The sequence below is a fragment of the Thunnus thynnus genome, chromosome 3, assembly GCF_963924715.1.
Source record: "Thunnus thynnus chromosome 3, fThuThy2.1, whole genome shotgun sequence".
NCBI lineage: Eukaryota > Metazoa > Chordata > Actinopteri > Scombriformes > Scombridae > Thunnus > Thunnus thynnus.
In genome coordinates this window covers 14,560,843-14,574,756 of record NC_089519.1, presented here as the reverse complement: position 1 = coordinate 14,574,756, position 13,914 = coordinate 14,560,843, and the positions used below count along the sequence as shown (strand labels likewise).

The 13,914-nt window shown below is 39.7% G+C and overlaps 1 protein-coding gene across 5 annotated transcripts in view; it reads left to right on the top strand.

The window, feature by feature from the left end:
• sorcs1 (sortilin-related VPS10 domain containing receptor 1) overlaps positions 1–13,914 on the top strand; it is a 180,735-nt gene that overhangs the window by 69,135 nt on the left and 97,686 nt on the right. For all 5 annotated transcript variants that reach the window (XR_010927839.1, XR_010927838.1, XM_067584388.1 and 2 more), the window contains exon 2: positions 4,632–4,699. Coding sequence is in view for 3 of the 5 variants with exons in the window: in XM_067584388.1 (XP_067440489.1) it covers positions 4,632–4,699 (68 nt within the window). In the remaining 2 variants the exon portion in view is untranslated. The remainder of the gene's footprint in view (positions 1–4,631; positions 4,700–13,914) is intronic.

Genomic DNA, 13,914 nt, shown 5'->3' with positions numbered 1-13,914 from the left:
GTGTAGTTTGGTGCTGGGCAGATAGCAAAGATTGGTTTATTAAAGCTTTTTTTTGCTGAAAACAGCTGCTGGCTGTGTCTGGACACAAGGTCAATTAGAGTGACAGGACCGAACCAATCTGTAAATCTGCGTGCCAGAAAACCAGAACAAATAATGTAAATAAAAATAAAAATGTTGATTAGTGCAGCTTTAAAAACCTAAATGAGGCTTTTCAAATAAGCAGCGGACGCTCAGAGGAGACCCCTTAGCCCTCTTGTGTTTCAAACAGTGGCGTCACTGTACCACCGCACCTGGCTGAAATGTGACATTTTTACTGCACACTAACAACCATGAGCTGAAACAAATTCTTACAGGTGGCACTTACTGCTCGGTTTGAATGTGCAGAGAGTTATGGATTGCAGCTATAACTTTTTATTAAGCAACTTTCCACCAGCATAACAATGTTCTTCCTGTTTGTTTCTCTTGTTATCTTGACTTGAGCTGACAGGGATGTCTGGTGATCCTGAAGTTACTGTTCTAAGCTCCTTTGACTCTATGGCAGCAATAGTTTCATCAGCGGATATCAGTATTCGACTGCAGTCCTGTTGTCATACTGTACATCTGGAATACCATCTCCTCTCTTTTAGTTAGTTTTCCATAGAAAAAATTCCACAACTTTTGTAACTCACTATTGTAACAAGCGTTGGCAGTTGCAGCACTTGCATTCAAGGCTAACTGCATGGAGCTTATAACTGTGGTGTTTTAAAGCATCTGTTAATCACCGAATCTCTATCTTCAACTGTAACACGTGACCACCAGCTACGTCCTGTCTCATCCTGATGCCTTTGTGCTATTTTGCGCATCTTCAAACTGTCAGAAATGAGTGTGTGTGTCTGCCTGTCTCTGCTGGCCCTAATGGAGGGGAGCCCTGCCTTATCGTAGTATTTACAGTATAAGAAGCCCGTGGGCCTAATTGGCATGGTCAGTGATGGAGCATATGCACTTTCCAGTGGGAGCCCATCTGACAGGGCCACTCGCTGATGACTGCCCACATAGTCTCCATATGCGGCAGACAGAAGGGCCAGTACACACACTGCCCTTCAACTAATGAAGCCAAGTCACCCAGCTTATACCTCAGCCTTTTAGAGGACTTTACCCAGACTCTGGAGCCAGAGCGCTAACTTTCACAGTGTGCACACACACAAACATATACACACAAACCATAAGGGGCAACAGAGTTGTAAAAGCATAACTGCTCCCTCGCCTTCACCTACATCCAGACGGATACACTGACCCACACATACACACGCGTAAACACACAGCAGAGTGACACAGAGATGTTAAAAACATAATTGCACCATTACCCTCACCTTCACCCCTTTCCCTCCCACGTACACACTCACACACACACACAAGTAGGCTCACAGTAGAAAGTGGTGTTGAGATGTGTGGGGAGACAGAAATAAGGAGAGGTAGCGAGGGGTAAAAGAGAGTGAGGGAATACAGAGACAGAGAGAAGCTGCGTGGTGCGAGTGTGAATTCAGCCTCCAGCTGGGCAGCTAAATGGACTTGGTCAGTCATTAGCATGCAAAGGTCTAGTCCGGACATTTAAGGTTATTCATTCCCCAGGCTAATTCTCCCCATGCTGAAAACGCCTGCTTACTTCCTGAATCGCTCTTAATCAATGCCTTTTTACAAGCTGTTGTTGTTGTCCTGGTGGTTATTTTCCACAACACATCCTCGACAACACTCCAAACCCTGCCAGCCACGGGTTGGCCGGGTGCGCTGCACGTTTTGAGTGTTTTGGGGGCTGCAGATGTTAGTGCATACTTAATAAGCCTGATCACAGGAGCCCCAACCTCGCAATGTAATTCCGCTACCCAAGGTGCATCTGTTCTGCTTGTACTCACAGGAACCTCATGCTGGTGGAAGTGTTTCACAAAGTCACACAAGTCATACAGTGGCTCGGCTGCTGAAGGTATCAAAGCCAGCCAGGCCAAGGGGAAACAATTGGATATTAGCCATGCCCAGCGTAGCACATGACTTACAGGCAACAAATATAAATAGTAAAGACTCAGGTTGTTTATTTTACTTAATGCACTGAGAAATATCTGTGCGCATCGCCCACCTTGTACATATAGAAGTTTCCCCGATGGCAAAGTTGGAGATAAGGATGTACCAGGGCATCACGAGCAACACATTATGTGAATCGACGTTCTTCCATCGGCAGCATCTCCTCTTCACCCACATCATATCATCTGACCATTGTGCCAGAGGTTACCCACAATTCACAGGGGTCATCAGATAATTGTCAAAGTCATGAAGAAATATCCCCAGGGATTTCACACAGTGTTATCAAAATGAAACATAACTCATGAGCAAGAGAAGTAAGGGCACTACACAACTGTTATAAAAGACTATATTAAACTGAAACTGCAGCATTCCCTGTGAAGATTTTCTTGCCTCTTCTGCTTCTTATCCATTTCAAATACACCTCCAGTCACAGAGTAAATAGATTGTGAGTTTCCGTGCTGCTTTACTTCTTATACGCTTGAAGCGAAATGTGATGTTTCTGCCTCTGTTTTTCCCTTAAGACTTTGGCTGACCCACTTTCCCTCATCCCATATACCTTGAGGGTGTTAATGGAATCAGGAATATTTACAGTGGAGTGTTTAGAATCAGTCTGATATGATTAAGTAATGAATTTGAGACAATTAGTGGGGATCACATTAAGCAATGTAATGTATGGTTGTACATTAGAGGAAATACTGTTGAAGCTTTCAAAAGCTCACATCATTGTGGCGTGGGTGTAGATCCCTGGTGTTGAAATGAATCGAGTTTCATTCCGGCAAAGAAATATCTGCATTTCAAAACACTAACATCTCTTGTTACACACAAAAGTGAAACTAATCAACGTAAAAGACAAAATTCCACAGTTGATACATTTTAATTGTTTAAAACTTACAGTAAAATGTCAGTTACAGCATGTTTAGCTTCTGTAATGTGATGTTCTGTATTTCAGAGTGAAAAGGAATATGAGAGTGTTGTTTAATTTCAAGAGGGGTTTTATTGAATCATCCAGAGATTTGGTTTGATTTCTCAAAAGTGGGAATGGCTTAGGTAACATGGACTCTATAACAGATCTATAAAGTTAGGTCTGTTAACCTCCACCCTCACCCACATCACAAATGTATATATTTATGCTTTCCTCTGTGCTTCTCTCACTGGGTTTCAAGTGGGCGGTGCTCAGTAGGAAAAAGTTAAGCGCAGCAATCAGGATTTAGCAATTTTTGTATCTAATTCTGATGACAGTTGTGTTCTGATCAAACCACACCCTCACAGTTCTGAGGAAGCACATCAGCTGTGGTTTCACTGTTAAACTTGAGGAATTTTCCTGCTGATTTAGTAAAGGGTATTTGATATTTTCAGATGCTTCAACTCTCACACACTAAAAAGAACATGGAAAATGTATTTTTTTAATTGAACTGTGTCTGTGCAGGATATTTTGGTTTTCAAGGATTTTTACTTTTATCTTACTTACCCATCTTGTTTGAAGGTTAGCCTAGCTTAGCTCAGTCCCTCCATGCATTAGGAGTCAAGCAGCAGCTCTTCCCAAAAGATTTCCTCCAGACATGTCTTAAGAATTCACTATGCTTTGAGTCATAATTTCTGATATGGGCTTTCCACAAGAAAAAAAAACAGACAAACAAAAAAAACCTAAATTACCTAATTAAAAATTAAAATATCTACCTCCGTTCCCTCAGTGAAACACAAAATCTATGAATATATAAATATTTTAACTTCAAATGTTTAACTGCTGGACACAATATGTCTCCTACTTCACCGTCAAGTCCATTCTTGGTTCAAGTTTCACACTTTCACACTTGTGTAAGTTGCATTGTGATGTCACAAATCATGCTCATAGGTACATGTCTTAGACTCAGATTAAGGTGAGCACAGAGAAACTTTCCACTTACAGCAGATGAATGTTAAAACATCCCTCTAGTGTCAAACTCTGCACATCCATCATTCTTCACAGTGAAGGGACTTTAAAAAGCTTAAATGTTGACAGGCAGTCTGACTAGTGATTTTCAAATTTAAAGAACAGTATCCAGTCTGTAATTTCACATTTAACTACACAATAAGATGACATCATACATCTGATCTGCTTCTATATGCAAACATGAATCTGAATTTTACTATTAGGAATGCATATGTACTTCCTTAAGAAAGATTAGATTAAGCACTAAAGTTAAATGATTAGACACTCAGCGTTAGAAAAGACAAACCTTGTAAAAAGAGACCCATTCTGAAAGAAATGGGTCTAGTTATACCTAATCTGAATAAACGCTTGGAAGAAGACCCAATCCAAAATCAGGTTGAACCAATAGCGAACAGAAAGAAACCTCTGTGCTTGAAAAAATGTAGCAATGCATGTGATGAAATAAAAGTTTGATGCAGCCCAACATGGGTCCCAAGTTGGGTATTGGTTACTCTAACACCAAGTGAACTCATGAAGACTTCTGTTTCCACTGTTTGACTGCTGTTTGTTTTCCTTTCTGTCAATTTTGTATTGATACTGTTTAACTCGCTCATCAGAGTTTTGATCAATAGGCCTGTGTATTGATTGCAGTGCTTGTTTTGTTCTGCAGGTGATTTTGATGCTGACCAAATTATTCGACTTCAACCTCAACAGTGTGACGGAGAGTTCATTATGGAGGTAAGCTTATCACACTACATGAGCTCATGACATTTTTAGAAAAGCCTCTGGCAGTTATGAGTTTGACAACAAATTGGTCAGAGAGACTAGTGGACTTAGCTCTATGTATTTTTGATGTTTTTAATCCTCTGGTTTGAAATGCTCCCAGTGCTGCTTTTAGGAGTAAAGATTCCCAATACTCGCATGGATGTCATAATATGAATTAATGAAACATTCAAAGCTTGAAAAAGAGGCAAGAGTCAAAGAGAGATCTCTCAAATGACGAGTCTGGATAGCCGACTCCGTCCTCAATCGGTTTTAATGTCTGTGGGCACCAGATATCCCTCACATGAAAGTCACTATCAACGCCACTAGAGCAGGCAGTGTTATCCAGCAAATTACCTTGACCAGCCTTGAACACAGCGTAGCCTTGCTTGGAGCAGCAGCCTCGTTTCTGATGTAATTTTGGTAGATGCCTTTTAGGAAGGAATGTGGTTGCATTAATGTCTCACAGAAAAAAACTCATAACCAAAGATCTATAAAAGTAATTATAAATATGAAATGTATTTTTCATAATTACTGTTGCCTATGAAATATATTACCAAAGACATGAACACCCCTCTTTAGGAAAAGATTCTTGACCTCTGACGGAGGAACAAGGATAAATAAAGATCAACTACATGAAAACAAATTTAAAGAAGACAGTTGCAAGGATGGTTTAGCCTCATGGTGTTTATGTTCTCTGCATTTTTTAACTGAAATAATTCTCAAACCCAGCGGAAAAGCCATCTGATGTTTTATGACATCCATCTCTGTAAATTGCATGTAACTAGTGCAGTGCCCATTCAAAATGTGCCTGTTCGGAACAGGACGATTTCTCAATACCTACAGAGAACAGTGCCCTTCCCCTAAATTCCTCTCATGCAGACTTCAGGTAGACGCTACAATTTACCAATGTACCCTACATGTTCGACAATTTTGAGCTGAGTGGAAGTCGATTGGATGAATTGTAGTGCCCGTTCAAAACGTGCCTGAGACATTCTGCACTTTGTCTTGGACATATGTACCAAGTTCCCGTGTGAGGAATGGGAATAGCGTTTAACTCTCTAAACTTTTTCAATTCATTCTCTATGGTAGCTCTCATCACTAAAGATGTAATCCCATCTCTGACCACAATGTGGGTTGCAATGGCAGAGTGGTGCTGTCCGTATTTCCATTTGTTGACTCCACGGGGAGAAGAAGAAGCAAATCAACATTATTTATGAGGTGTTTTTATATATTTCTCGAGAACCGCTCATCCAAACAACTTCACACATCGACACTGCACTTCCTTGAGTCCCCAGCAATCCATCTGCCACGTATGAAGTAGATTGGATAACGGTTCTCAAGATATGCAAAGGACAAACATAGATACATACAGACATACTAGAGATTCCTTGCTTTATATAGAGAGATAATTGGCCATAGTTTGTAGTCTAAGTGAGAGTAATAGCTGGTTTGTGACAGATTTTTCGTTACAGTATTGTTGCAGTTGGCACAATCAGATGTTGCCAGTGAGTGGCATCTCTTTTCTCTTTAAACACCACTATTTAACTTTTTTGAACACTTCAGATTTGAAGCTCTGTGATTTTTTGAATTGAATTTTGAAATTATGAGGGCAGAAGTCTAAAGCTGTTATGTGGGCGTTTGTTCAAATTCAATGAAAATATGTATAAACGCTGAAAAACTGCAAATGGAAAAAAACATACTTTTAATTAACTGAAATAAAAAAAACATAACAAGACTACACAAAAGACTGTAAACATGTGTAAAATGATGCACAAGACCAATGATAGATCATTTCTATTTGATGCAATGGTGCGGCCATAAGAACATGGCATCTTGGGTTTGAATGTTTCACTTGGTATAAGCATCATGTAGCTTCGATGAAGTGTTGAAACAAGCTGATACTCATACTGCATGTGATACGGTGAGTGTCACTGTGGAAACATTTTTTTCTATATATAAATTCAAAGAAAGGTAAGGGTTGCTTTAAAGGTGAAATCAAGAGTTCTAGAAGTCAATACTGGTTTTCTCTGGGTATTCATATTGTATGTTGCTTCAGTGTGACAGCATGAATATCCACTTCAGTGCAAGTGGCAGCAGGGCTGTCTAGATTAATCAAGTAGTCTTAGTGATATGGAATTTTAAATTTGTCAGAAAAGGTGTACCTGTGACCTGACGTTTATAATTGTCATTGTAAATTTCTACATTTAATTGTGAGCCTTTAGACTCTTTTGAAAGTTTTTGCATTTAATATCCTGCTTGCAAGCTTAATTTTCCAAGTTGTAAGGAGAACAAAAAGGCAGAAAGTCATGTTTGTATGTCTGCACACTGATAGACTATTGACTCATTTATGTAACATTTTGTACACAGTGCTTTAAAGGAAAAAGTCAGTCAGACCTTCCCCTTCTTTTCAAGAGTTAAGATACATCACGAAACATCAACTTAGCCTTAAAGGCACCCATGAAGGTGTTTCAATTACTCCACTTGATTAGACCTCAAGTCTGATTGAGACATTAATAATATTGGGGGATCTTAACCTGGATTGGCTCTCTGACAGCTCTAACAAATTAAAAGAACAGTGCCTGGAACTTAATCTTTTTCAGCTAATAGACAAACCCACAAGACCCAATTTCAAAAATCCTCCTAACTCCACTTTAATTGATATCATACTTATTAACAGACCATACAAATACCCTGCTTCTGGAGTTTTTGCCCTTGACATTACTGATCACTGTCCTGTCGCCTGTGTCAGAGACACCAAAATAGCTAAATTGCAATTTGAAATTATCACCACAAGAAATTATAAGTATTTTAACCTTCAGGATTTTTTAAGGATTTGTCCATCTGACATTGATAATATCTTCTCTATTCCTGATCCTGCCGTGGCGCTGGAAGACTCTCACAATCTTTTAATGTTATTGCAGACAGACATGGCCCTTATAAAAAACATAGAATTAAAAACAGATACAGTCCTTGGTTCACCCCACAACTCTCCAGTGCCATCCACAACAGAGACAAAGCCTGGTCCAAGGCTAGATCCAGTGGCATCCCTGAGGACTGGTTAACCTTTAGGCAACAAAGAAACATCTGCACCAGCATGATTAGGAAGTCTAAATCAAATTTTTATCAGTCAGCTCTCTCTGCCTGTGATACTTCCACTACTTGGAACACTATAGCATCTCTTAAGAATTCATCATGGTTGCATCTCCCACCAAAAATCAAGTATCTTGTCATATTTCATGGTTGAAACTTTTAATCTCCATTTCCTCTCCTCTGGTCTTTTATTTAAAAATATGTCTGCAGATTCATCTGTAGACAATTACCATATCTGTCCAACAGAGGGTGTCCCCAGTGCATCAGCTTCTTCTGACTGCAAATTTTCTTTTAGTTTGGTAAGCAGTGCAGATGTTCACAAAGCTCTGCTTAGGTTAAAAGCATGCAAAAACACTGGTGCAGATAATCTTGACCCATATCTTCTTCATCTAAGTGCCGCCTTAATCTATCTACATTTAGCACATATTTTAACCAAACCTTTTTAACAGCCATGATTCCAGCTTTGTGGAAAAGTGTCTTGGTAGTAGCCTACCCTTACACAAAAGTGGTGATATCTTGGATCTCAACAACTACTGTCCTACTACTATCTAAACGTCTAGGGCTGTAGTCAACCAAAGAAAATCTTGGTCGACTGAAATCGTGCATACTCTTCAACTAATTGATTAGTCACGGGTGGGGATGTAACGGGACAGAGTGCACAGTGAACCCAGCAGTCACACATTTCTCTGTTCTCTATTTCTCTGTTTTGACCCATTATTGCTGACTTTGGAGCTAACCCCCTTCACTTTTCCAGCACTTGCGGAAACAACAGACGTGACTTTTTAGCATTTATAAACTGACACACTGTAGTCTGTACTGTACATTTACTGCCAGACTGATAACTTACTGCTAACTCTGCTCCGCTCGCATCCACCGTAACTTTTCTGTCACTCCTTCCCACTCACTACGCAACATATTACGCCATATAATGCTGTATTCCTTAACAGAGTTACGCTACCAATAGTTTCCCAGGCAATGACACAGAGGTAGACTCACGTACCAGAACAGCTTTGCACAGAGACTCCGAAAGGCTATTGATTTCCAAATGAATGGATATTTGGCGTAATTTTTGGCAATAAAAAAATTCTTTTGGCCTGGTGGGAGGTCTTGTTGTTATAATTATAGGAGAAACACTGATTCGGTAAACACTCAGTAAACTTTGAGTACGGTTAGACCTAGCAGTCTCCATTAGTTTGGGCGAGTTCAAAATTCTGAAAACAATGGGAGTGTTTTGAATACACCCCCGTTTTCACAGGTAATTTGTTAGTCTGTCCCTTCCACCGCAGGAAATAATAGATTAATCCTGGAAAGCTATTGCTGTAGCACTTTTCTCTTTATGAAAGTAACAATGAGACCAATGAGAATTTGGTCGGACGAGTGCATATCGACCAACTAATTGACCGATCCGTAAGTTTTGTATGTTTTTCTGACATTACCCAAGTTGCCAGATCATCTATGAAACACAATCTACTCTCACAATCTACACACGACATACAATTTCAACCCATCTGTCACCACAACCTGATTTAAGGGGCATGTGCACAGCTGCTCTCTGCACAGGCAGTCTTCCCTCCTGTCCTCCTCCTCCCTCTGCTGCTGATGTGATTCACTGCTGCAGGTACCGCTGGTAAAGAGGGGCTGGTTTGTCTCAGCCAGCAGCTAAATTCACAAGAATTTGCCAAATTTTAAGATACGTGGCAAACTCAGATAAACAGTTAGACTTCATACAGACAGCTTTCGTGTTATTAGCTTAACCGGCACACTGCGGTTGTAAACCATACCAGTGGTGGATGGGACACTGTGGCCAAAGCAGTTGAAAATATCACATTTCTACATGTTTATGCTTGTTGAACAGGTGGTTTGATAGAGTACTTTTTGGCTTTTTACTCACGATGATTTTGTTGCACTTACAATAATGAGTGTAGTTGTCGTCAGCTCGAGTAAGACATTATCTCTCGCTTCACCAACGACAAGAAAAACTCCCTATTTTGAAACATAAATGGCAGGTATGAAATGTGAGTGTAAATGGTTGTCTGTGTCTATACTATATGTTAGCCCTGTGATTGACTGGCGATCTGTCCAGGGTGTGTCCCGCCTCTTGCCCAATATCAGCTGAGATTGGCTCTAGCTCCCCTGCGACCCTCTAGAGGATAAGCAGTAAAAGAAAATGGATGGAAGAAAATGGATGAGTCCAGCATGGGTAGGCTGATGCATAAACTCACCCTATAACCTAGAAACAGCCAGGGGGAAACTAACAGCTGGTAAGTAGAGAGTAGGGATGTGCAGAGAGCCCAGTATTTGTATTTGTATCTATATTTGTTGAGGCAGCAAAATTATGTATATTTGTATTCGAATATAGTGGAAATAGGTGTAAAAATTCAGTTTTTGTGTTTATTACACTTCTTTTTTTTAGGATATTAAAGTATAATCGTATACCGTGTAGAGGAGAACTTCAGAAGTGATTATTGCTTTGCACTATTAATTTATTACCTATTTTTACAACCTAACTTTGTGGAAAGGAGAAGGGGAACAACAGGTTATGGAGAGTCCCTTGAAAGCACTTCGCTTGTGTCAGTAGCTCAGCTTTATCTCCGGGGAACCCCCCCAACTCCAGGAGTGATGTCCAAATAAGGAAATGTGTGTTATGAAGCAGGTGGATGTGACTCCCCTTGTTGAGACCTGCTGATAGACATAACAGTGGAGCAGAGGAGAGAGATGGAGATAGCCTTGTAACCAATCCATGCTGGTATTTAACATGTTTTTTCTCTCTTCCTGAAAACAAATAATTTTTAAAGCATTTGTACAAAATAAGTGTTTGTTAAAAAACCCACTATTTGTGCTTTGCCAAGTATTTGTACTCGGGCACACCCCTAGTAGAGAGTAGAGTCTATCATTTAGACAATGACACATTTAGGTTGTTTTGGCTAGGTATATTTGATTTGAAATGAAACAATGACTGAAAAGGAAAGTGCTGACTTGGTTTTCAGTAGTTTTATTTTGTTCACATCCATACTGGGTGAACAGTGAAGCAAATGTAGCCCCCTTTTTTAGGTAGCCTGCCAATTTTAGGACAATGCGGGAGGAGGACGATCCTAAGTATACAGCAAATGCAGCCGGGCACTTTTTTATGACCCAGCAGGGATGTTTTCGACTGATATTGTCATTCACCTCAGCTCAGTCCAGCTGAGCAGGTGTGTCACTCACTGAAAATCAGACCAAACGCAAAATTGCAGTTTGCAGTACAGGTCTGGAATAGAATCACCTGGGGAGTTATAAGTGTCTTCTGGGATCACAGACTTCAGACTAAAAACAGTTTGACATCAAATATGTCAAACATGACTAGATGACTAAAGTTTGTTTTAGATGGTCAAATGATCTTTGGTCCATTAAAGTTGGAGAACTTTAGTTACAATTAAAAAAAACCCTGCCCTACAGAGGATCAACAAGAAAGGGCTAAGTATAATACAACCTGCCTAATGTTTATGTAAAACTTTAAACCAGTTTCTCATATAAATCAACTCTGTTGTGTGGTCAAACATTGTTAATGGGGTGGGGGGGTGGAGGGGGGAGGGGGGGGGGGGATACAAAAACAAAACCACAATGATTTATGATGAAGAATTAATTTCATGGTACCAGTATGAGCTATTGTACTGTACTTTCATGTGTACACTGTACAAATATTAACCATCTCTTCTAGTCATCTGGTAGATTAAAAGACATTGCTTAAATCCAAACCTAAATTAATGTATTAATTAAGTGTCTTGGATTTGTTACTTCTTGTTTACAATTGTTTGTACTGATATCACATATCTTTGTCATACTTTGATAAGATGTTACATCCATGAAAAGGTCCAGGGGATGAAGGGAGTAACAATAAAGAATTACCCAGATAAGAAGGAGGAGTGGGAAACTGAGATGTATAAAAATAACAGAATTTATTGTACAATATATAAATGTGAGCAAAATATAATATCTTCAACAAAAAGTTAGCCTCAGAGAAGCCGGTCAACCTATGAAACACAAACAAACAAAGTTACACAAAGTCATACGAGGAATCAAATTCAACCCTCCCTACAAGTAAGGAGTAATTTTACCGATCGGTACCAAAACCACACAGATGTGGTTGACACACAGCAAAGCTGTCAAGTAGCACACACTGCCCTGACTGACACTCTCCTCAGGCTTTTAACGGCAGGTGAGCTGATGAGTGAGAGCACAGATGAGCCCACTTAGTAATCACTGGGGCAGGGTGCACCTAGAGTTTGTCACAGCATCAGGGCTGTAACATAAGATGTCTGGCATTAATCTGTGTGGTGCCTCTCTGGATCACTGCACTTTTTCATACAGAAGAATTAGGCCAGGCTGTGTATGTAATCACTGATTAATACTAATTATAAATTAATTTATTATAAATTTGTCAATGGCTGTAAAGACCGGTGTGAAAGCTATTCTTGGTAGGTACAGTTAGGGACTCAGAAAGCAGACATGTGAAACCCCAGCAAAGCCATTCGAGGTGAGCAACATCCATGATCTGTTTATTGGCCACATCTACAGATGTCTTCCCTGGTGTCTCATAAGCTCTCTACTCTGGTCCTCTGAAAACTGTAATAAAAGAAAATGTTTTGTTAAGTTTAAAACAGATGTGAAGACTGCATGAAGAAAATAAATGACTATGAAGTTAATCTTTCCTCTTTACTTTGATGGTGTTTCCATCCACAGATGAACAGTATAAGAATTGTAACATTAGTTTTTACTTGTAACTAAAGTTCTCCAACTTTAGTGGACCAAAGTGTCAAACTGTTTTCAGTCATTGACTGTCTGAAGTCTGTCATCCCAGAGGACACTTATATCTCCCCTTGTTATTCTACACCAGGCCTGAACTACAAACTAGACCTTTACCTTCAGTCTGATTTTCGGTGAGTGACACACCTGTTCAGCTGGACTGAGGTCCAGTGAATGACAATACCAGTCGAGAACATCCAACCGTTGGGTCATAAAAAACTCTCCAGCTACAGTTGCTGTATACTGAGGATTGTCCTCCTCCTGCAAGGGTGTGGCCAAATACAAATATGTAATTCTGCAAAGCACAAATAGTGGGTTTTTTTTTACGAATATTTGTTTCATACAAATATTTTTTAAATTATTTGTTTTTGGGAAGAAAAAAAAAACATGTCAAATACTAGCACACAGGTTGGTTACATCGCAATCTCAGTCTCTCTCCTGTGCTCCGCTGTAACGTCTGTCAGCAGGTCTCAATGAGGGGAGTCACATCCACCTGCTACATGACGCACATTTCCTAATTTGGACATCACTCCCAGAGTTGGGGGTGTTCCCCAGAGATGAAGCTGAGCTACTGACACAAGCAAAGTGCTTTATAGGGACTCTCCATAACCTGTTGTTCCCCTTCTCCTTTCCACAAAGTTAGGTTGTAAAAAATAGGCAATAAATGAAAAGTGCAAAGCAATAATCGCCTTTGAAGTTCTTTCCTACACATTACACGGTGTGTCTCTGTGTTATGGGTGTATAAATAGGTAGAGGTCTGCCTGCCATGAGGCGATAAGTAAAGTTTTAGCCCAGTAGTCAGCGCAGTCACCTATGATCTGGGAGACTCCAGTTCGAGACCCGGTGTGGGGATCTCCTTTACAAGGTAGTTTATTCATGGATACTTATTGTAACACTTTAATTTTCTAAAATTAAAAGCATAATAAAAACAAAAACAAAAACAGGATTTTTAAGCCTCTTTCTACTTTTATTTGAATACCAATACAAATAATTTTGAAAATGTTCAACTAAATGTGCTTTCAACAGCTAAAGGGCTAACATTGTTAACTTAGCATTTCCTGCAATAATTTAGCTCACAAGCTAACATTAGCTAGTTAACTTTCATACTTAACGTTAGATTTTGTTTTCTCTTAGGTTATAACAGATATAGTAGCTACACAATGACCAATAAGTATTTTGTATTTAATTAAACAGTATAATGTCAATAACTTTAATACTTGCCAATAAAGCAAGCTCTGGATGGTTGGTTGGGAGCTGTATTTGTGGTGAAAGTGACAACGCTGAAGCCTTGTTTGATTCTATTGGCTGCTGGAGGA